Source organism: Anas acuta, chromosome 8, assembly GCF_963932015.1.
Source record: "Anas acuta chromosome 8, bAnaAcu1.1, whole genome shotgun sequence".
In the NCBI taxonomy this organism is placed as follows: domain Eukaryota; kingdom Metazoa; phylum Chordata; class Aves; order Anseriformes; family Anatidae; genus Anas; species Anas acuta.
The window spans coordinates 7,322,383-7,347,510 of NC_088986.1; the positions used below are offsets into that span (position 1 = coordinate 7,322,383).

Here is a 25,128-nt window from a genome sequence, read left to right on the forward strand (position 1 = left end):
TACCTACAGCTTAACCTATTTCAGGAATAATATTTTAAAAAACACTTAAGAGCCTCTCTGGAGTGAGGGTAGGGACCTTACCTATTCCTCAAAACTGAGAGCTGCAAAATTAATAAAGTTCCTGGGAAAACAGCCAGGGGTTTCCTTTGGGTTTTCTCACTCTGGCACATTCATTAACCAAATGCCACATTACAGGGAAGATGAAAAGTACTGGGATATGCAAAAAACACCACTTCCCAGAGCACTGAGTGCCTGACATTTTATATATAGATATACACACACACTTCTACACAAAAAAAGTAAAAAAGCCCTGCTCTGTTCTTGTGGGCCATGCAGATACGAAGCAGAAGGAATCTGCACGGTCTCAAATTCATCTACTCACAGCACATGTAAACATGCATCACCGCTCAGATCTAATTTTTATTTCCTCCTGCAATCAAACATTCAGGTTGCAGGGGAGTCTGGGCCAAAGAAAGAAGCTGCCAAAAGCAACTCAGCTGTCTTTAATATCAAGGAGAAAAGGTTGTGAGCTGAATGGACGCAAGGCTAGTGGTGTCAATTATTTATCTCCTTTTGAATCTTTTTCATCTTCTCTCACAGGTCAGCCAATGACAAATCGATTGGTTAGACCATGCCATCCTGCTTTCAAGCTATTATTCAGTTAGTACTAAGGACGGGATGTCTTCCCATGTATTAACTATCAAAGGAAGAAAACATCCATCCTGACCCTCCACCTGACCAGAAGCAACTTGCACTGTGAAAGTTAAAATGGGAGCTGGTGTTGGCTCCCATTTTATCACTGAACTATGAAGCACTCAGGAAGGATACTGCATTAATTCTTTATATTCACAGTTAAGAACATTTTTTTTTTTTTTTTTTTTTGCTCATGGCAGTGTTAGTGCTGTATAATGAAACTGCTTGTTGAAAACAAAAAGAATACGGAAATCCCAGCCACTGGAAGAAATTCAAATAGATGAGCTAGAGTACACCAAGCTGTCATTTGACTTATGCATTTTTTAGCACTGAAGTGTTTGTCCACTTGCATGCCTGTCGGAGGTCTAACAATATTTCATTTCACATAATAAGTTTAGTCCTTCACAGGGAAGATATTTTAATATTTTCTAATTCATTTCATGAATTATTTTTTATTAAATATTTTTATGGCTTACTGTATATATATATATTTATAGCAACTAACATTAGAGGTCAGTAATTGGGGAAAACATGCTAGCAAGGCTATTTCTCATCTGACATTGAACATCAGCCTGTGTAATCGCTTCTCCAAAGTATGAGCAGCCCTCCCTCAAGAGGCTGCACTGCTACCAGAGAATATGTAGGGCCCAGAGTTTCATATTTTCCATGGTAATGAACAATTATTTTTGTTCATGAACACAGAAAAATCACCCAGTTAAAGCAATTATCTTCCCTATTGATTTCCTACTCATTTTTCCAATGCAGAAAACTTTTTGAAAAATTTTTAACCTCAAGACTTTTCAGAACATAAATTGATGCAGTCTGGTCTTTCCAAGCCAGAGAGCCCACAAAGGCACCTAGAGGCATGAATGCATCCCATTTGTCTTACAAGACAAGGTTCTGGATGTTATCGGCCATAACTTCAACACTGACACTCTTAACCATTTCACTGCTTCTCTAAGATGCCTTCATCTCACACATTAATCCTGGACTTCTAAGATGTTAAGCCCATTTTCAGGGGTCTTCTAGAAGTTTTTGTTTGTTTGTTTTTTAAAGTAAGCCAGAACAATGTCTCAGTTGCTGCCTGCTCCAGAGAGGTCAGGCATAATCCTTGCCTGTAGCAATGCCTCTGTGAGCAGAGCCACCCTGTCCTGGCCAGAACATCTCCTGACAAGCCACCTAACAGCTTGTGTCTTTCTAAAAACTTTTCCAAGATGATATACGCCTCTCACTTGGCACCTAGCATTGCTCACCTGGGGAATGCGAGACTAGACAGGAGCCTTTAATTGAGTGCAGCACAGCAGCACGGGCATCCCCAGCCACTGGACCAGCAGCCGACAGTTCCTGCAGTCCCCAGGACATGTCACCAGCTGCCACCACATGAGGTGTAGTCGCTGTTAAGCAATGCCCTGGGCATCTTTCAGAAAATCCCTGTGTAACATGTTCAAAAATACTAAGCTTCACTGTGACCTTAAAAGTAATTTTGAAAGACTTTGCTTTGTCTGCGTGATAAGCTCAGATGTAGGATTGCTTGCGTGATTTTGGGTGAGTCACTTCACTGTTTTTTCTGTCCGAGGTCCAAACACGCAAAATGGGGACACAACTGACCTGCGCCAGCTGCCTCTTACTTATTCACTGGTACACACTGCAAGTGCTTGAGCACAGCTGGGCAAAGAGCTTCACATGTGTAAGCACCATCCCACTTTTCCCCACATACAAGCAGATCAGTAAAAATGCACTACAGCCAGAAGAGGCAGTTTCCTCAGAGCCTCTTCCAGGCCCTCATCCGTGCTCTAATTCTGTATAAAAATTCAGAAACTCTTCCTTAGAAAGCCACATACTTGGTCATTGGTCAAAACAAAACATACACAGTCCTCTGTTCCACACGCTGAAGATATAAGCCTAGAACGCCTTCACATCCCCAAGGGCACTACATTCTTCTTCTCCCAGCCCAGGGCTGGGGACAGTAGGGGAGTGACAATGCACTTTAAAGCAGCATTGAATCTCTCCATGGTACTGGGACTAATTATGATAGCAGGTAAGATAAAACAGCCTGTCCCGTCATTTTAGGGGAGACATCCATAGATAACAACCTAGAAGCCCTCTGGCTGTAGCAAGAGCCGGGCTAAGAAATAATTGCTCTGGCTCTAGAATGAAAAGGAAGCTCATTGGCAAATGTGAAGCAGTTAAAAAAGACATTTCGATTAAGCGCAGATGCCCAAAACTAACAGGTAAAGACTCTCTGGTGCCTGCTGAAAGCAGCAGAACCAGATTTGAACCTTCAAATGCTCCGCTGAAAGGTCCTGTGAGCCACATCATCACTACAGGCAAAGGGATTTGTTAACCAGCACTGAAGTCCAAGCAGGTACGCAGACAGTACACAGACAGAGGCTCTTAAAGAGCGCCGAAGAGCAAAAAGTCAGTTTACTTAAGGGTTTCCAGATCTGTGGCATCCTTAAAGCCTCCTATCCAAGGCTTTATCCCAGGGTGCCACAGTCACAGCAGACACCTGTTTATGAGAGATCCTGAGCTACCACGCAATAGAACAAGCCATTACCTTGACGACAAGAGCTACCAAACCATATCCCAAACCTGCAGTTCAAACATACCTGCAATGCGAGTTTTCAAGGAGGAAAGGAATGTGACAGGAGCTGCCCCCAGAACTGCAGATGTGGGTAACTCCACCAGCACATACGCTCAGCTCCTCCTTGCATCTTTCACACACGCACCCCTCCATCAAAGTATGCATGCCTGCTCTGTGCCTCCTCTCCCTTTTGTTCACCCCATCTCCCTGTATCAGAGCATCCCCAGACCTCTCCGCCCAGCCTGGCACAACACCCATTACCCTGATGGGAGAAGCTCCTGAAGGCAGGCTTGGGAGAACATAGGTAAGAAACTCAGAATTACATCTTAAGCAGAACATCACACTGAGGCTGTGCAACACTCAGACTCTGCTTTCACTACCAGCAAGCCACCTTTTCCTGGCTAGAACTTGGATTGTTGGGCTGGTGTTTTTCCCCAGCAAGCCCTGAGCTCTTTGGGACTGGGTACAGATCCTCTTCCCAGTGTGCTGCTGCAGCCTTCCTCCTCTTCTCCCTCCTCTTCTTCCTCCTCCTGCTTTTGCTTCAGCATCCTCATCTCATCAGGACTGAGAGACAAGCTTTTGAGAAATGGCTTCGTAGGACAGAGGAAATCTGCAGTGGCTGTTATTTGGCTATCCTATAGTGACAAGATGGGCTGTAGCTTTGCAGACAAGCACAAAAGCTAGTGTGGACAGATTTAGAGCCTGAATTTTGTAGAAATACTTGGTCTTTAGAAAAATACCAGAGCAACCAAAATAGAAAGTAGTAACGTTGCTACTTCATCTCCAGAAAATAAAGGAGTGTTTTCTCCCAGAGAACCATTCACTGTATTTTAAACTAGTGCCATCCAGTCCTATTGATCAGAAAATATGAGAATGGAGTACAAGTAAACATTTGAACTAACAATTGAAGAGTAGTTATATTCCACAGCAGTTATTCATTTAACCGAAAATTAGAAATAACCCAAGAAGCAGAAGCAGCCTCTGACAGTAGAGGGATGATCCTATTTGTTTGTTACTAAATCCATCAAACCTGTGAGATAAGAAGAGGGAATCAAGAGCTCACAGAACCCAGATTCCTTCTCCCCTCATCAGAGGCTTTTTCCTGCTCTGGTGGCTGTCACAGCATGCTACCTGCTCCTGCAAGAGAAGAACAGAACCAACCTACTTCTCAGGCAGCAGAGAAGGAGAGGGGAACACAAAACCACACTTCAGGTGGTCATTTGCTGTTGTTTCATTTCAAACTTGCTTTTAAAATTCTGTTCTGTCCTTGTTCCAGTGTCCCCTAATGTGAAGCCAGGTCACCTGAATCAACGTGTAAATTGCAGAACACTTCCTTTCACTCCTTTCAGATGCTGGGCATTTTTTTTCAGGGCAGAGCAGAGTTTAAGCAGTCTCTGCCCCATGCATCACACACCTTGTTTTCTTTCAGATACTTGATGCAACTGAATTGCTAGGCAATCTTCAGCAGCAGCAGTGACCTTTCATATGCTTTTATGGATGGGCAAATTTAATTTCTAAAAATAGATTCAATTTCTGGAATATATATTTATTTCAACACATGCTGTATCATCTCTCATTCTAGACTATTTTGTAGAATTATGTCAAGCTTTAGCTGTAAAAATAAAGTGAAGCCCTTTTTGCCTCACAAGATGAGGATGCCACGAAATGGCATAAATAAAATATGCACTATGATCAGCTGAGGAGGAACATAACGTGTATAACCTATTACCACCAAATACATAACACTTCCTTCAGTGCTTTCCCCAAACGGATATTCTGTAAATAGTCACCTCTCGACTTTGACTTGAAAGGGCATCATTGACTTAAATAAAATGCACATAAATATTTTAGCTGCTTCAGTGGAAAGGGATTATTTATTGTAACAATGAAATAACAAAAAGAACATTTCTTCAGTTATTTTAGTCTGCACATTTGAGAGCAGACTGTGCCTAGCTGTTTTGCTGATCCTGCTATAAAGCAGTTCCTCTGGTGCCTGCATGGCTGCTTTGCAAGGCATCAGGAGCGGGAGGGAACATTCGGCTGCCACAAGACGTTACAGAAGCGAAAAGGACAGGATTTGGGGACACACGCAGAACCTGGAGCTATTTAAAATCTTTTTTTCCATAGATAGGAATTAAGCTTTATGGGTCAAAAAACCAAGTGCAGATATGAGACCCTGGAGCCAGCTCACGTCCAGCCGAGGAGCAGGGGCCCACGACAGCTGGAGCAATGAGATGGGAGGGAGCTGGCCAGCAGCACCAAGGTGACCTTGGGGTGTGGAAGCAATCTACGCCTATAAAAGGCCTCAAAAAACTTTTTTGTGAGCTATCTATCCCAACAGCTCCCAAACAAAACACAGCCAAGGAAATGCTACCGCAGGGCTGTGGCTACCGAGCACCCGCAGACAGGCAGAGGCCAAAGGTTCGATCTATCCATCAACATGGCATTAGATTCGTTCTGCGCACAAAAACAAGCCATGCTCGTGAAGAAAACAGCATAAAGTAATGCTCGGTACTTTCCAGTTCAACATTATTTTAGCGTTTAATTAAATATTTTTGTAGGCTACGAACTATATGCTACCAAATCCCTTTCTATACATTCTTTGTGAGGCTTTTTTAATGCAATGGAAGTGCATTTTTAATAACTGTAAAGGGCATCTAGCTAGAATAAAGTAATCAGCTCTAATAATTAAATATAGTAATTCCAGGAATTAGGGTGCTTCAGAACGGGGCAATGAATCACAGCGAGCTGCTGGTAAGGGCTGTGTGGGGGCACCAGACAAGCTCAGGGAAGGCGGCAGCGCCGAGCGCGGCTCTGCAACAGTTTGGGAACCGGGGACATCTCCTCCAGCAACACCGACACTGCTGGGAACGGCAAAAACATGATTCACTGCTTGGTTTGTGCGACCACGGGGAAAGCCTCCTTCCCTACCACACAGTACCAGGCAAGCAGACCCAATTTAGGAATGTTTTCCTTTTTTTTTTTAAATAAAAAAACAATGATAAAATTTAACCAAAAACCCAGTTGGGTAAGGTGAGAGAGTCACATGCAATACTGGAATTAAAAATTGAGTTAGAAATTGCTGATTTGATCGCACTGTGTTTAAAGCTTGGCTATTTGAAGAGAAGGCTCCTTTAGGCATGGTTTTAGGTGACTCTTAATATTTACTTGAAAATACTTAAAGTCTACACAGTTCTTCCCAATCACTGAGGAAATTATGCAGCTCCTGTGCATGTAGGTTAGGTTAATCTCTTTGCTTATTATTAAATTTTAACAGCTTTCAAGAGCCCAACAAAATGTCATGTGTTCTATAAAAGTCTAGTAGCTATTAATAATCATGAAATAAACCCTAACCTAATAAACTATTGGTATTCATAAAATTTGAAGTGAATAAAAATCCTGCATGAAATGCTTTGCATGGTAAGTTCCTGCCTAGAACAAAAAACTCACTACAAAAAATAAAAAAGGAAGGCATAATAGTTAATTTTGCTATTTAATTCAGTGCAAAAAAATGTAAAAATAATAATGGGGGGGTGTTTGGAGGATTTGATTTTTTTAAAGCTTCCACAGGTCCTGTAAGTCTGGAGTGTCACAGCAACAATAACATTGTTGTGACTCAAAAAAAGTCAAGAAAATAGGTGTGGAACACCACAGGTACTTATTCAGGACAACAGCTGTACTATATATACTTTTGCTAATGCTGAATATTACTCACAGTACAGATCAGTTTTTAATGCAACACTTCATTTAGGTTTTTAAAGTTCTAGAGAATTTTTTAAAATGCATTTAAGAGATAGGCAAGTAGTTTCCAAATACTGTATTTTTTCCTGACAACATAAAAATACTCTGGAGAGCAACTTACTGCTCAACTTTTAACTGTAAGCAGAAACTGCCGAGTCCAAGTGCTGTATTTCCACCTGCAGCAGCAGATAAGACATTAGATTCTGCTTTTGCCGTACATGTTCCTCTGAATTGTTCTCTATTTAACTGTACAAAATCATACTGCGAGCATTTAGATGCATGGCCCACATACACATCTATGGGATGGACCTGTTTGGTGTAAGGAATGCTTGGAAGTAGCCCTTTTTACGTGGTCCTTGTAAGTGTTCCACTCCTAACCCTCAGCTCAGACTCTCTGCTCCTGCCTAGTCGGACCAGGACAAAATTGCTTGACATGGTCCTTAGAGATGCAAGAGAATTCAAATAATTTTGCCTTCAGGAAAAAAACACAACAATCTTTAGTAATAAAAAGGTAAGTACAACTAAGTACTGATGACACAGTATCTTCGACAAGACACAAATGTCAAGTTTTATACAGATTCTTTCAAAAGCAAAAATTCTATTTTTATATTCTGTAACATTTTTTGCTTTGAAATACAAAATGAAGCATCAAAGGCCAGCAATCTTCAATAATCGAAGCCATTTCACATAATTTGAGTCAGATTTGCTGTTTGTTCCTCTTCAGGTTTTTCATTTACATTCCTTAAGCTGTACTATTTTTTAGAATTTATTTTTTAGATTTCAGAACGTAGAAACCTTCTATAAGCTTCTTTAAAAAAGCTTCATCAGCCATGCAGCAACAAACGTGACTGTAGGAATTTGCTTTTCTTGTGAGACCACTAAAAAAGGTCGTTGAATAACTAATGGTCTATTACGACAATGAAATGAGAGACTTCAGTGGGATCTCTAATCCCTCCAGTTTTTAAAAGAATAAATCAAACTAAGCATGGGGAAATTGAGTTTTTTTTAAATAACATTCGAACTTGAGAAGTGTACTTCCAATACCTCATCCTGATAGTGACATGAGTATCACTGAAGAATGATTCCTTGTCAAGGTACTTCCCATTAAAACACAGGAAAACATGTAATTTATGTATATATGGTCCTGTATTTTATACCTGTTTATGAATAACTGTATCACTGTGGCTATTTTATTCTAAATAGAAGTCCTACTGCAACATTTTAAGGAGCTTCCTGTTACTTCCCCCACCTTAACAATAGTTTCAGTTTTAGAGAAGTGTTTTAATTTTAGAGAAGGAGAGATTTCTGTCTTCTGCTGTTTCAAGGAGACTGTGGCTGAATGCCCTTTGCAATAGGAGATTAAAGTAGTAATGAAACTGCCAGAAACTGTTTCAACTACTTTCTCCTCTTCCAAATTGAGCAAGAGGCTTTCTGCATTATCTTACCTTTATGGTTTTGGTCTGGAGTCTGAGTCCATTTAAAGTGTTAATGGCTTTCTCTGCATCCTTTGGATCAATGTAGTTAACAAATCCATATCCTAAACTCTGCCCTGTTAAAACAAAAAACAAAGAAAAAAGGACTTAGTACTTTTTGTAAATACTTTCAAGTTCCTTTCATCACTGCTTTCCCCTATGGTCTTCATGCCATTCCTCCCCATTTCATTATCTTAAATTTTTACATTGGCTTCCCACCGGTAAGAACTGTTTTTCTGAAGACCCTCTTTAAAAACAAAATGAAGCAAGCCTCCATGCTTCTCCAAGAGTTTACTGAAAAGTGTACAAGGCTTGACATCAGAATTACATAATGGTTTTGTGCCGAGCTCCCAATAAATATAACTGCTTGACTTGCCAGAACAGGAACGAGGTCACTGCTTAGAAATAAACACAATCTTGCCACTGTTTATAAACAAATCCATAGGTGTTTAAAATGCAAAAGTTACGGAACAATGTTTGAACATGAACCTTAAAGCAGCTGACTGAGAAAGACAGCCACCTTTCTATCTCATTTTATTGCTCTGTGAGCAGTCAGGAAATGGGAGGAGAAAGGACAGCTCAAATTGCACTAGGATAGGAGATTGCATTAAAGCTTTCCTCAGTGTATTAGAGATGACGGCAAAAGCAAAACAGCACAACTGCTGCTGCGCATGGGATAGCAGGAGCCCACTTCAGCAGCCAAAATCATTTCAACAGCTTCTGGTTTACTAGCAAGATCTGTGTTTTCAGTAAAAAAAGAGACCTGGTTAATAACTGGTAATAACACGGCGCTAGCAGCGCCACCGCTCTTCATTCACACAGAGCAGGGACAAAGCTGCGCATTTCCAAATGCTCTAAGAAAGCCTGTACTGAAAAGGCAGGTTTTCCCAAATCCTAAGTACCAGTTTTGCAGCATTGGTTCTATTAATGCTATGTGAGAGACCACAGCTTCCCCCATCATTCCTCTTACAAAACAAATTCGGGAGGAGGTGCATGTTCAGAAAAAATAGGAGTCACTGTTTTTTTTTTCCCTTAGGGTACACATACATAGAAGTACATAAACAGAGATCATCTCACTCCAAAAGGAAGCGGGCAGGCAGTGTCTCCTGCACCTCGACCACGCTGCTGCTCGTGCCCCTCTAGGCACGGATGTGCAGTGGATGCAAGTGATCCTGCGAGCAGGCAGCGAGCAGGAAAATCTGAAAAATCCTTCCTGAGGAGGATGGCAGCACTTGTGAACATGGCCTGCCGGGAGATTTCTATCCACGGCAGCAATGAACAGTGACCCAGCTCCTTCTCACCAGGAGAAAGCCGAGGTTGTGAAAGCAGCTGCACATGAAGTGCCTTGATGTACCCTGGAGGCACGGATCCTGCCTCCCTCCCCAGCACAAGGCTTTGTTTCTTTGTCTCCTGGACTACAAAAAAGCATCTGTCTTTCTCAGACACCACCAAAAATACAGTGTTTGCAGTAACACAGATACAGGGAGCGCTTCTGTCTTACAAAATCAGATCAAAGCACTAAAAGCTGCTAACTATGCTATGGAATACCTTAAAAATCCATGGAAACACTGCAGTTCATTCCTAAAATGCCCACATGCAGGCGTTTGGGTACGAAATGGCTGTTTCAAACTACAATATATCGAGGGAGCAATTCCATCCAATCAATTTAACTTCAGACCGAAGTATAAAAACATACCCAGTCCTCCTGGAGAGCTGAATTAACCCCAGCAAAGCTATTCTTACCCAAGTTACACGACATTAACCGAGGAAGAACTGGAGTCTGACTGAGCAGAAATAGGGTAAAGATGCTTCTCCTGCTATGCCTTCCCCCTCCTCTACCTAGGATACTTTATCCAGCCCCACTCCTGCACAGCTGAACTTAACCACATCCTTTGTGTATTTCTTTCGGAACAGTCCTAGAGAGAAGGGAGCCATTCTCTAGCAGACTAACCCTGTTTGGTGGGAGACAAAGGGAGGCAGAGGCAAGGATCAGGGCTTGGATACCCTGACCTCCTGCGCTGTGTACTGACCTTCAGAGGTACGCAGCTACCATGAGTAGCAGTGAGGCACTGGGACTTACATCAACCTGTCTGAACACAAGCTTTGATGTCCTGACACTGCTATTCCCAAGGTGCAGGGACAGAACAACCTCTAAAATAGAGGATTCTTAATTACAGGAAAATAGGGGAAAAAATTGACTTGTTTCCTTGGACTTCTCCAGTCACATTGTTCAAGTTACTCAGGTATCACCATCTCCGATTCTCCCTACCAACTACAAAATCCTCTCTCCAAGGTGGAGGATAAGGAGTACCAACAGTAACAAACCTGTTTGCAAGCCAAGTTCTGCAGGCACGCATGAAGAAAACAATGACATTGTCATGAGTTCTGCTTATAGTAACAGGTACGTGGAGATGACTTAATCTTTACAGTATATACTCATGAACACTGAAATATCTAACATTTGACAGAACTGAAAGTTTCTGATCCAGAAGGTATTAGCTGTGATTTTGTATCAAATACATTAATTGCAATAATGGCTGTATTACATTCTCAAACAAAACCAGGATGAGTCTATTCAGCATTCTGAAGACTGAATTTCTGTTCATTAAAGAAAGCTTACAATAAAAAAAAATCCAAACCCTACACCCTTTGCAGCCTGCTGAAGTCCTGGTGCCGTTGCTTCAATTAGCAAATTCCTGTTGCTGTGTGTTGCCATATGCTTCACTTTGTACTGGTGAAGCTGAAGGGAGAAAAATCTTTCCGTTAAGAGCGTGTCACTTCAGAAAGATCTCTTGCTTGGTTTACTTTTTGTTCTTAGGTACTCAATATGCAGTGCATCTCCCCTAAATGCCAATGTTTAATGAAGACAGGTGTTGTTTTCCCCTACCCCCAACCTTGAAAATTGAAAAGAAAATAAACCCAGAACAAAAAAAAATATTTTATGAAAAAGCTTTATGACTGCTGGCAGACATCATAAAGTTATAGTGTGCTAAACATTTACTGCTAAGCAGCAACAAAAAAAGATATATCCAGCTAAAAATATTATTTTCAAATTACTCCCAAGAGCAACACACCTTATGTCAGACAAAACAGACTCTAGATGTGAAAGAGCTAAAAAATTGTTACTGGGAGAGAAAGGAAAGCATTTGTTCCAGAATACAGTGAAGAAATACAAACTTCCAGTGCATCCCCCCCTCATGTACTCTTATTGCATGCACTCGAAAAGGGTAACATTTCTTTGGACGCAATCTGGCAACACGAAGCAAGCAGCTGGACCTCTCAGTGGGATGCCACACAGACACTGAAGTTCATTCCCATGCTACACTTCCCAGGAACAGCACCGTAAATAGTAAATATTTTCTGTTATTTGGAATCTAATAGGTCATCGCATGCTGTGATTCAGTACGGTAGGCAAGAGATATTTCTAGATGATCTTAAAACACCACCTTTTTGTAGCACTAATACCACTGCTCTTTCAGAATGTTTTGTGTAACTTGAAGAAAATGTGCAGGAGACCTCCTACAATTTGGTAAAGAACAGGTCTACAAGTTAGTGATAACAGGATAAAAAATGAACATGTTTTGACCGACTTAGAACAAACAGACAAAAGACCCAAACACACAAAGACAAGTCCAAGCTTGTAATGTACGTATTTCATATTTTCAAAGGCTCCATTTCAGAGTTGAAAACCACAAGATTAAAAAGAACCAAGATATGGAATGCATGAAAACATCATGTTTACAACATTTAATCACACACCCCAAAACATGCAACTATAAAATAGGCTGTGCCAGTTCAAGTCCTGTACCTGCCTCGCTCTATAAGCCAGTCTGCTTGAGCCAATTCCATACTTAAAAGAGATGAAGAGGAAACAGATGGCAATATAAATTACAACAGAAAAATCCTCAGAAAATGAGAGAAATGAACCCAGAGAAGTCTCCGACTAGCAAAGTTTAGAATATTCAGAATAAAAAAAATTTTCTTCCTTTTTAAAAGCTACAGGGGAAAAGATATTTTCACTCACTCACCAATGGATAGTAAGAGTAATATAGCAGAGAGCTTGGTGTATAACTAAAGTGCATGAAGTACTAACTAGTAACTCAGGTGGACATTAAACAATAGCTCCTAGCATTGTATACATTTAAATGAGATGATCTGGACTACTTGCACAGAATAGCCCTCAAAAGTAAAGGGCAAACAGCTCCCTTGTGATTTTTAGTAATTCTTAAAGCACCGAGCAAATTCCAGGAGCTTGAAGGAAAAATTTTTTGCACTGAAATTCAAGAAGAGAGGACTGGATAACCCAAGTAATTACAGGTCCATCAGCCTAATGCTGAGCAAGACAAAATTACAGAATATTTGATACTGGACTCTAATAATAAAGAATTAGAGACGGGTGATATAATCAATGTCAATCAAATTAGCTCTATGGAAAATAGATTCTGTCAAACTAAACTGACATCCTTCTTGATGAGATTACAAGTTTGACTTATAAATTTTAAGAATGTCGATGTAATAGCATTGATAGACTTGGTCTTCTATAAAGCACTTGATTTGGTACTGCTTATTAATTGACTAAAAATTAACATGGTACACATTAAATGGATTAAAAATCAGCTGACAGATCTCAAACTGGGAATTGTGAATAGGAAATAACCAGAAGATGCAAATATTGCAGATAGCATAAGGACAGGGTGACAGGAAATGATCCAAGAGGACAAAGCAATTTAAGCTCCTCAGCAAACTGCTCCAAGTAACTATATCCTTTTAGGTAGCACACACCCAAGATTACATCCCTACAAACCAAGAACCTCAGCATATTTTCCAAACATGGACTTATATTACTAGTGAAGGGCTCAAATACAGGGTGATAGATAATCAACCACATCAAGCTTATAATGCTGCCAAAAGGATTAAGTGATGCTTCATGGCTTAAAATGTGCATTTCAATGGAGGAAAAAACAAAAGTCACTGTATCTGAACTAGCTGCATACTTAGCTGCTGTACACCAGGCCTGGGCATGGAGCTTTGTGTTTCATGAACACTGATGCCTTGGAGATGGTGAAGAGAAGAGCCATGGGAATGACTATGACTTAAACTCTCAACTGAAAGGTGATGGGCATCAGTCTGCCTGATCAGAAAAGGTCAAGATGAATACTGTTGTAGTGCTATTAAGGTTCAACTGACATTTTTTTAAAATAACGTCTGTACTACAGATTGCAAAGTCACATTGAAACTGTGGTCCCCACTACAAAGAGTTACTTGTGAGAATGGGACAGTAACAATAGTAACTCAAATTGTAGTCTTGTTGTCTTTTGCCCAAATATAAAACCTAATTAAAGCTGCCCGTCTGACAGCCATAACACGACCGCCACTGAGTGCTGATGCTTTTCTTTGTGACACAGTATCTTCCTCTAGAACTAGGCCAAGTCTGACAGCTCATCTCGTATTAGCCAGGCAGAAGCCGTCAGACTGTAACAGCCTTCAGTCACTCTGGGTTTGGGACCAAAGCATAAAACACTCACCATGAATTCTCCAGGGCTTCCAGCTCCAATTTTCGCCCATTTAAACCTCAACCATTTAGGGAAGAAACTGCTGCCAGGGTGAACATGTCAATTGAAACACTTGAGCACAGCCTACATGCAACTTCATGCATGCGCATCTATGCATGCTCTTGAACCTTCTCCCATGATTCTTAATTAGGGATGTTCCTAAAAATATTATCTACAGAAGTATAGCAAGAGAAGCAGTCAAGTGAGATTCCACAGTGAAAAGTCTACCACTTTCCATCTTCTAAAGAAGAGTATAAAAGATGGGACTCTGATGTTCAAGGCAAGTCCCACTCCAGCTGGTAGCCCTGTTTCAATGCACAACCTTGGAAGCCTCCAAACCATTTCAGAAGCGTTTTAAACACGTTCCTGGAAGGACAAAGAATGACTACGACTCATATGAAAAGCTCTATGAAGCAGGGGCTTTCGGAGAAGGTTACATAAATACCACTGAGAGGATGTATTTAAGATGTACAAAGAAGGTCAAGTGCATTGCTTTTTTTTTTTTTAAGTTTCTATGACAGTTACCAACAAATAAAGCTGTTTACCTAAAAAAGAAGGTAAACTAAGTAGAGAAAATTCAGAGTATCAGAAAATGCAATCTAATCATAGGGCTGATGCTTTTCTGTAACAATACCACCAGCCTTACTCATTCCTCATCAGTTTATGAAGGAGAAAGACCTGCTGTCACCCCAGAAATGCACGCTGCAGTCACAGAAGCAAAACAGGAGGGAAGTAACCTCAGCACACAGCCCTGCTCAGACCAGATGGTCAGAGTAAGGCCATCACCATTAGCTTGTTGTAATTCAGTTATGAAAGCAACTTGTTCTGTGCTTAGTGCAGAACTGTCATAGTACCCATCTAGTCTACAGTTTATTTAGAACTAATACAGATGCTTTGTTTATATTGACTAGGATTTGTTCAAGAAATGTTGTCTATGAAGAGAAAGCATCTCCCCCCATCACAATACAGCTATCACTTTTGTAAGAAAAAAGGGAAAAATATACAGTCTCTCAAAGTAAAAGTTAGAATTCTTTCGAAGAGATGCTCTTCTAGATTAGGTTAGCTGCATTTAATACAATCCAGCCTAGAACCTCTGATGTGCCTTGATGCTACAGTGCACCTATAGCTAAGAATAAATAGGGCTGCTTGGTTGAAAACAGTTAGGAGCAAAATTCAAGTACCAGTAGATGCTTCTTCTAAAGACAGAGAGGAAAGGCAGGTTCTATATTCGCATGGGAAAAACTCTTGCAACAGACAAAAATGACATTTGGAGTTGGAATTTTTGGAATAAATAAATAAGCAAAATTTAACCCAAACCTTCACGGAAAACCCATCTGCTACATAGGCTGAAGCTTAAGATCTAGCTAGAACACCTGTGAACACGCACATGCTGCCCTGCTCAGAAAGGAGAAGATCCCTCAGGAAATGATTCCCCTAAGGCCTCAAAACCCTCATCCCCAAATAGCAAAGCTGGGCCCTCCCTATAGATCTGTAGGGAGAAAGTTTCCTTCACTGCCTTAATCCTGGCAAAGCCAAAGAGACCCAGATAAAAGCTTGTTTGTGCTGGAGACAAGTCTTTTTTTTGGGGTGTGTGTGTGTGACAGGTTCAGTGAGGAGTCACACACTCCTGGGAGCTCTGTGCACTGAGGGCTTCACAGGCCCAGCCCCAGAGGAAGGGGCTTCCTCTGCACCAGGCCTTCACCAACCAGCACACTGCTACACGACTGAAATCCCCCAAAGGAAGCCCTGGCAAACGGTGTGCTACATCCCACGTAAAGCTCTCCCTCGGGGAGAAGATATGAGGGAAAATGAACCAGACGTACAGACACCACTCACTCAGTTTTAATATCTGAATGGGAAGTGCCAGATACCATGACAACAGGACTCGAAGAGTAAAAGGAAAAGGAAAGAAGTGGTGCCCAAAATGTGAAAACAATCCTATGAACGCAGTAATTGTTTGACTGCTTTAACTACTACTGTACCTACCTGAACCTTGGCTCCATTTGGAAGGTAACTACTGGGCCCTGAATATAGTGACCTCAAAAACAAAACTGAGCCCGCACAACCCAAAAAAAACAACTGCAAACTCCCCACAACAGAAAACAAGGTCACTCAGCTAACACCCTGCCAAGTTAGAAAACTTGATTTCACCATGCAGTGCCAGCGAAGATTAAAACAGCAGTTCTGTCCTCTTGTAGTTCTGACAAATCCCTTAACACAAGACAATGTCATTTCATGTATCGATTTTCAGAGGTGCTGAAGCAGTAGCTCTTATGGAAGTTAAATACCAATTGACAATAGTAGACATTCCTCAAAATTAGACATCAAAATGGTGTTTGAGGAATATGAGGTTCATTTTCATTCTGAACCCTACATGCCCTTCCAGAAAACATGAAATGGAGCATGTTTTGACAGGGCCTGCTACTGTCTAGGCACCACTACTAGATCCTTCCAAAAACCCGGCTCCCACTAAAATTTCAAGAGGGCTTTCGAAAACACACAATTACTGTTTTAAACTTGACTGCAACAGCGATACAAAACATGCCTACTCTTGCAAATAGTGCCTTAGAAGTATTTTTAAAGGATCCTAGCATTTCAGATATTCTGCATCTCATCTGAAAGACAACCTTGCTCTTACCTGCTCCTATACAGATTTCTAATGAAGTCAGCTGTGTAATTACTGTACTTGAGGACTTGGACTAATCAGCATGCAAAGCTAAAGTGTCAGTTTGAGACAGATGCTGCTGACTTGACTGGAGTCCTCTGTGGTTCCCATTACAGTAGCATGGAAGCATTTTTATCTCTATAACGCACCTTTCCAACACAAACACCACTTTCAGGAAAGTACTTTTATTCCTACTTTGGAGAATAGAAACTGAAAGACATTGAGATCTTCACGGGGAACTTGGACCGTGGATGGACTAGCATTTAGCATAACAGGAAGCTAAAGCTGTATTCCCCCCTTCCAAGACAGTAACCTTATTATTGGACCTCAGTGCTTTTGTGCGTTGTGCTGGGCTCGAGATATCTTGTAAACAACGCACACATTTTATGCTGTAGAATATATTAGCCTCTTTTTTTTTTTGTTTGCTTTCCTGCTTTTATCAAGTTTCTTTAAACGTAAAAATGGATTTTAAGCACAGGTACATTCATAGTACTGCAAGCAGCTGATTAAGTGTGTTTTCAGAAGCCACTGCTCCTGACACACAGGACAACTGGAGTTCGATTTCTGAACAAATATTTGGATTTTCTCCCCCCTGAGTTGACATCTCCTGCTTCCCTTTTTTCATCTTCTCCTCTGCTTTCCTTTAAGGAGCGCACAGCCCCTGAATTAGCAGCTGTTCTGAGAAGAGCAAGGCTGCACTCCTCCCCGCTTTGTCCCCGAACAGAACAGGGACTGTACTATAAAAATCCACTGTTCTGGAGACAGGCATGAATGGACAAGCAGCAGCCATGACTTATCTATCCCAAACAGTACATTCAATGCCGAAGAAGGGACGAATTGAACAGAATAATACAGAAGTGTGCAGGCTAAATTATTACAATATTCAGTAAGAAGTGAAAACAGACCTAGGAAAAAAGTGAAAAACAGATCAACGCAAGAAATGGGAAGCAGCAGTGTGGAAAGAAATTTGCAACAGCAATTAAAGGAGTCACTGAATTAGATGATATATATTATTTGTGGTAGGAAGCCTTCCACATCCAAAATTGGCTGTTATCACATCATGGAGAGAAGCTATGACACTGCCGGACCTAAAAGAAATAGATCTAGCTATACTCCACTGCAATCATAAGTGTATTGGAGATGAGAGACAGAGCAACAAACTAAAGACAAGAGTCAGTTACCAGCATTTTTAAATCAGTTTTTAAATTTTAAATTTAAATCATATTTAAATCAAAAATGACTTAAGGCTGGAGAACAACTTAAGATGCAAGATTAGAAGTGTCCAACATAAAAACAAGTAAATACTATCTATCCCTTGGTTCAACAGTGACTAAAAAATGCAAAAGCCTACAGATGTTTCAAGTGTATAAAAATTATGACTGGAGAAGAAATACTGGAAGCATGTTACTTAATTTCTCTTACACAGAACACCAAGGAAGTACAAGTTTTATGGTCCAAAACCTAAGATAAAAGGAGGAGGAACCACGCAGTCAAAGGTACATGCTTCATAACAGCAAATGCATCTTCCCTCCTGCATTCCATTCCAGAAGCTGTTCTCTGAATTCGAGAACAGAGTGGATGGCAACTCAGAAACTTAATACTGAGCAAGGGGGCAGGAACTGGTAGCAGAACTGACTTTTCACTGGTCTGGTCTCAAGCAGAGGTGCACTGTCTCCAGAGCACCATGATCCTACCACATTGTGCATGTGCACAAAATGGTGATACCTGGCATCCAGAGGCCAAGTCTAGGTGAAAACCTGCTGCTGTAAAAGGCAATGGCAGCGAGTGGTGGGATGGTGCAGAGAGAAAGACAGTAGAGAACCATAACATGGACCAGTCATGGAACAAGTTTCCAACTTTCATGACAATCAGAACAGCACTAAGGACATCCTGCCTTAAGACACAGAACTCAGTTTACAGGAGAGATTTTTGTTAGAAGGCAAGAACATGCTCTCCCAGAGAGGAGCTATGTAACCGGAGGAATCAAGAAAGAAAAGGCACAGCTGAAACATGCAGTGAATCTTCAAGCTTGGGAGCGTTTTGTGTGGAAATAACAGCCATAATGCTAAAGTCTTAAGGAAGTGGCAGAGGCACATAAAACCAAAGGGAAAATAATGCTTTGCAAAACAGGAATATTATGTAGGACATAAAATGCAGCAGCAATACATGAGACCTGGTTGACTGAAAGTTCAAAATGCCTTGGTAATTTTGTCATTAAATGATTTAATTCACCAACGTTTAGGGTTTTGTACCTAAGTAGACTGTCAAACAACAAAAAACAAGAGCCACCACAACACTAAGAAATCTCACAGTAATTCTGAACAATGACTCAGAATACCTATTCTGTCTCAAACAGCCCACTAATTAAACTCTTTAAGCTCTACTAACCAGTTTTTCCAATGCACAGAGGAAAGTCATTTATTACAGACCGGAATACAAAATTTAATATTAACAACACAACCTGTGTCTGCAGCATTTTTAATCTGATCAGCGAAAACATAAATAAAAGCTGCAACCTGACATCTAAAAAGGTTAATCTATAATAGTTAGATTTACGTAGATTACTTCACATAGCATCTGGAAAGATGCTGAGAAAAGTAAAGCTACTTCATCATGTTCCAAAATGCACCATCTATAAAATTTTGCTATCTGTAAGTACTTGGACTGTAGCAAGTCTACTTAAAATTTGCTTCAGTTTTAAAGCAGACCTTTCAAGAACTTTAAAATGAAAGGATTTTTTTCCAAGGTGTTTCAAGTGGTTATAGTATTCTACGTAGATACTTGCAGGTAATAGAAGTAATGAAAAGCAAACTGCTTAAAGCATGAAACATTATGACTTCGTTGTGTGCATATACCAACTAGTTCTACCTGTTAAATTTATCGATGATTTCATTGAAGAGGCAGCCAGTTCTCAGTAATTGCCTTTTTTGGTCTAAAATGCAGGTTTCAACATACTGTTCTCAAGAATATTAGAGTTATATTAGAAGAAACACATTCATCACTTCTTTTTCCCCAGACTGAAAAGCAAACTTTTTCCTTTTTTAGAGGTAGCACGCTGTCTGTATCAGTCAATAGCTTCTTCTATATGTCTATTTACGTAGCACTAGACATACCAGGTGTGGATATCACGACTACAAGCTGTTCTTGCTGGCTGACCACCACAGAATATGGTATAGATTTCAATACATGACTCAGTAAGGAGACATTAGCTTTCAATGTTAAACATGTAGGTGGGTAAGCATGGGGGATACAAACATTTTTCTCCTTCCTTTTGTTTTCAGTTCAGCAAAGTACTTAACCTGGAGCAAGTACGTACCATGATCCTACAGATAATGTCCAGATAACAAATCAGCTATTCCAATGCAGTAGAAAGCACCAGGGCAAATGCTCTATCAGTCTGGCTCCAGAGCTGTTCACATTACGGACTGGGGTTGTTTGATTTAAGACTGAAACTTCCAGAGCAGAAAAAAATGAAGTAGAGAAATAGGGAAGAGAGATGCATGGGTAAATAGAAATGACACAGATACAGCATGTAGGAGAATAGGAGAACAGAGGAATCTAAAAAAGGAACTGCTGGAGTATACTTCTTCTTTGCTATATGTCCTATCTTACCCTGCCCTACCTACCATCCTCCCAACAGGGAAAGTAAAACCACTGGCTACATCTAACCAACAGCATCCTAAGGAAGAGGAAGGCATTACAGGATGCCATAGCAAGAAGCCTGCTAATAGCTAATTTCAGGTGCTTTAACGCATGTGCAAACATGGACTATCTGTACAGGACAGCAGGGACACTACACCTTTTACTGCAGAAACAGCAGCCCCTCCAGAACAGCAACAATTAATCATACTGGGGATGCTGCCATTTGTTTGCTTGCAGGTGAGCATGATACAGCTTTTCATCCATCTGCTTTTGCAACACCCCTTAAAAAACATCTAATTGAATAAATATTCTGGGCTCTTGTGAATAAAAATAATGAGAGTTCAGTTTTTTTCTTCAAGCTGATATATTCCACTGATTAAACAGATGCTGTGAGAGCCATAAGAACTGCAGTACTGGGTCAGAGCAGAGGTCTGCCTACTCCAATATCCTGCCTTCAGCAGCACCTGCAGATCAGTAACTTGTGCTGAAACTCCTAGGGGGGAACATAAGCAGAAACACCTGCAAAGTCAGTGACAAATCCTGCTCAAGGTGAACATGTCCAACAAACCAAATTAGTGAGTCAGCCAAAACAGAGCTGGTGCGCAGAGGCAAAGAAACAGCATCACATCACAGAAGTCCAAGCTTTTCTTCTACTTTCTCTACATTTTTCTTCTTAGACTCAAAGTCTCACAGTGAAAAGAAGGACCCTGAGACCATGGAGCCACAGAGATCTGAAGCCTTGTATCTCAGCAAAACCTGAAATAGCAGGCAGAGATACCCCAAGGCCTGAACAAGACTTGGGCTTTACCATCTGTAGTTTAAGTCAGAGGCTGCAATGCCCTTATCAAGGACTGTTCTAGGAGAGAAGGATGTGAATGAGGAGTCTCGAGAAACCCAAAGACATGCTTGGCTTTTGTCAGCTGACAAGCATCAGAGCAACTTCCAATAGACAATGGATTACTGAGTGTTATTGGCACTGACTATAATCACAAGACTGATGTTGAGCTGCACACAAAAGTTGCTGGACACCCAATTCAGCTAGCAAGAGAAACTATCCTTTAAGAATGAGAAAAGATGGTTTTGTACCATTAAGGATGCACAGGTGTAGAGAACAGCGGTAAATCCTCCTTTCCAAGGTATTATTGTAGATAATGACATAACTTGATTAGAAATTAACCTCTCTTAGCCGTAAGTCAAATTAAGATGATATCCTAAGTTTCAAAGCATTGAGTTTGAACCACTGAAGTTTTCTGTGAGCAAAAGAGAAGGAAAGGATGTAAAGCATGTCAAGGCCTCCATTGAGCAGATATCCCAAAAGGAATGCTACCTTCTGCAGAGGGTCCCTCACTTGAGAAGCATGGGGTAAACAGGTTAGCTTGATCACATAAATGGGTCCTCATTCAAGTCAGACACAGGGTATTCCAAAATCAGAGAAGACTCCAAAAACAAATATCTGATGGATGGCATCTGAGCGGATGGAGTCTGAAGAGGCAGTTTGCTTTATCTTTCACTTTGTACATGTAAACTGGGCTAGCAGAAGATACAAAGAAGAGCATGAGAACGCTGAAGATGCAGACTCCCATAGGCAGAAGATCCCAACTGGATTGGAAGGTCTCAGGGTGACTATTTCCAGAAGCTGAGGTGAAGGAGATCTTGCAGGGCTCTTCTGGCTGTGGAAAAAAGCACCTCCACTCCAAGTAGTCATATCATGATCAAATCATGATGAATCAGCTCTGCAACAGAAAGGGGCAAGTACTTTCTGGCTCACCAAGTCTGAGAAAAAACTATTGCAGGTAGGTCAAATAATCCTGGTAACAAATGTATAAAACACCATCTTATAGCCAAGAAGAAACTCCTACCAGTGTTAGTAAAAAGCAGAGTCTTGGAAAAGAGAGAGCAGGAGCTAAGCCAATTTCAAAGCCATTTAGAGTGGTTTTGTACAGGTAGTTTTTGTTCTTGAACAAGTTGTCTAGCAAGAGAACTAGGGAGATGGGCAGGGGTAACAGCTGCAGCACAGCTCTGTTGAAGGGCAGAAGGTCTTGAGCAGAAGTGAACAGATGAAATGCTGGTAAAGCCAACCTTAATGCCCTGAAAGGTATCTCCTCATACGCTGTCTACTGCTGCCACAAAAGGCCCTGCCTCAGCATTGCTAGTAGAAACTGCTGCCAATCTCCCAGTGCTTTCCTGGAACTTTCCTTTCCTCCCCTTTGTCTTTGTCCTCCTTGGGCTAAAACGAAAGAAAAGAAAGTGTTAGGGACAAGGGACTCTGGGCTCTGTGTTTCCAAACAGAGGGGCACAATGGGTTAGAAAAGGGGCAAAATTCTGGAGGCAAGGATGGACTGTCATCAAACAGAGGGCTCCACCAACAGATCTATTTCAGCTGGCTCTTTCATGGTAGATGATCTTCACACAGACACAAAGGGCTGAAAACATCTCAGACTATGTCAGCAGATGCACCGAAAAGCCTCATAAGTAGCCATCTATCTGGAGGTCAGATTCAGACCTGTAGGTGTGCTTGTGCTGTTGAGAAAGCCATACCTCTAATCCTTCCTCATTAAACTCGATGGGAAGGTAATGTTACTTACTCAAAACTGTGAAGGATACACTAAATATGCATTAAAAGCATTTAATGCACTCCAGAACGGGTCTCAGAATTGAAACTGCTACAAAGTTAATTAAAAGATTTTTCTTAGCACCAAGGGTCATGCCTTCTTCCTTTCTGCCTATTTGCCCCACTCACTTCAATTGCTTTTTTTCTCCAAATAATGAAGAAATCAAAATTCTTTTGTTTGCCTGTGCAGAAAATGCACCAGACAACTGCAGAGGCAATAAAGAAAATGACGGATGCAAATTCTATCTTTTTCCTCTGTGTTTAGAAGAGACATCAAATCATACCAAACATTGTAGAAATCCACCAAGACACTCATTACTATTCCTATGTTCCTTCCCCCACAGTGCTAATGAATTTAGTTCAGGTACTTAATGCAAACACTGATTTAGATGATCAATATTTGGTGATCGTCTTCAATCTGCAGCCCTTACAAAAGGATACGTGACACTGAAATTAGGTTCTCTACTCAAGAAGAGAATGTACTTTAGGAAATAAGAAGCTATAAAAATAACTAGGCCACCAAATTAAGATCAACTTATTCAAAATCTTTAATGACATTCAGAACCACATATTTAGACTTAAAAAATAATTCTAGATTTTAGGTTTAAAAAGACTGACATGTCTGTTTTTACCATCTATTATTTTTTAAATCTTTCACACACAATTGGAATTACCAAACAAAAGGATTATAATCAAATTAAAGCATGCTCTGTATTCCATCTGATTCATGGGAAGACTCTTCCTTTTTCAGCTCCAGAACACATTATTGCAAGACTTCTTGTTTTCTGGGCACTTGACTTTCAGCTGCAGTTACACTACTGTATCTGACCACTCCTTTCCCACTGCATTTTGACTGTGGACTCAACTCAAAATACCACTCATACAAGTCTCCTTTATTTACTTAAGTACAGTGAGACCAATCTGCAAGTCAATTCCTGAACAACCAAAGGTAAGTCACTGAATTTAGCATTATTTTCCAGCTAAAAGCACTCTAGTGCGTATACACACCCACCCCATATATATAGATATGCAGAGCCAGCACTATCTATTCTTCTACCTGTATTTCAGGAAATAAGTCTGAGCTTTCAAGGAAGTGAACTACAGGCAAATTAGATACTTACAGGCATTTCATATCCAGCCATACTTTCTGTGCACGTGCTACTAAATACTGCCTTTAAATGCAAAAGGAATTAAACACCAGAATTGTATTCACTTCATAAATGGTGAACACTACAGTACCTAAGTGCTTTTCTATTCTGAAGGATTCTGTTAATTCTCATCTACCACTGGAGCAAAGCAATTGCTTTTGATGCTGAGACTAGTCTAACAAGATCTGTACCAAATAAGTGATCAGAGATCAGTGACTAGTTATCACTGCCTCAGAGAAATACAAAAAAAAAACCCCTTCCAAGTCAAGAAGGGAATAAACTACCTCTACAAGGTATTTCTCTCATAAACCCTGTTATTAGGCAGGCTTATGCCATGAGGCATGAGTTTACATACTTTCTAAACATTTTATAAATCTTATCTAACCTAATCCCTACATTCTATAATCCTATCTGTTTAATGTAATTTTGAGTGGGCAAAACCGCTGGAACCAGTAATATCTCAAAATGGAAGGAACTTTCAGAGCACCACCAGTGAATAGGACATCAAATGTAGAAGTCATTTATACCCAGATTAGAGTTAACCACTTCGGATTGGGTAACTTAAAGCTGGCTTTCACAGTGAGCTATACTTATCTGCAGATGGGTCATACACTTAGTTTTCCTTCCCAACAGGAAGGATTTTTTGGTATACCCTTTTACTGAATTCTTAGAAACTTATAAAACACTGACAATCTTCGTACGTGAAATTTTCAGTCAATATTCTATCTGCAGTTTCTGAACATAAATAACTATTTCTTTTGAATGAAAAAAATAGATATTCCCCCAATGATAAAGAAACACAATTTTACTTATAACTCAGCAATTTTCAACTTGGGGCTTTCAAATATAGACTTCACCATCTGTTACCTATTGTCATGAACTGTATTACCTCAAGGCCTCTTTCATGGATTTTTTTCACCTCAAGACCTCTTTCATAGATTTAAATTTAACCATTAATCTTGATTTTGCTTTGCAACTTTTCATTATGATTTTGCTTTTGGAGCTTTCAGAGTCCCCTCT

The 25,128-nt window shown here is 40.5% G+C and overlaps 1 protein-coding gene across 12 annotated transcripts in view; it reads right to left on the reverse strand.

Moving 5' to 3' along the window:
* The window catches only part of ELAVL4 (ELAV like RNA binding protein 4), a 78,971-nt gene that overhangs the window by 11,337 nt on the left and 42,506 nt on the right, over positions 1-25,128 (reverse strand). For all 12 annotated transcript variants that reach the window (XM_068690610.1, XM_068690606.1, XM_068690602.1 and 9 more), the window contains exon 3: positions 8,464-8,567. In XM_068690610.1, coding sequence (XP_068546711.1) covers positions 8,464-8,567 — 104 coding nt within the window. The remainder of the gene's footprint in view (positions 1-8,463; positions 8,568-25,128) is intronic.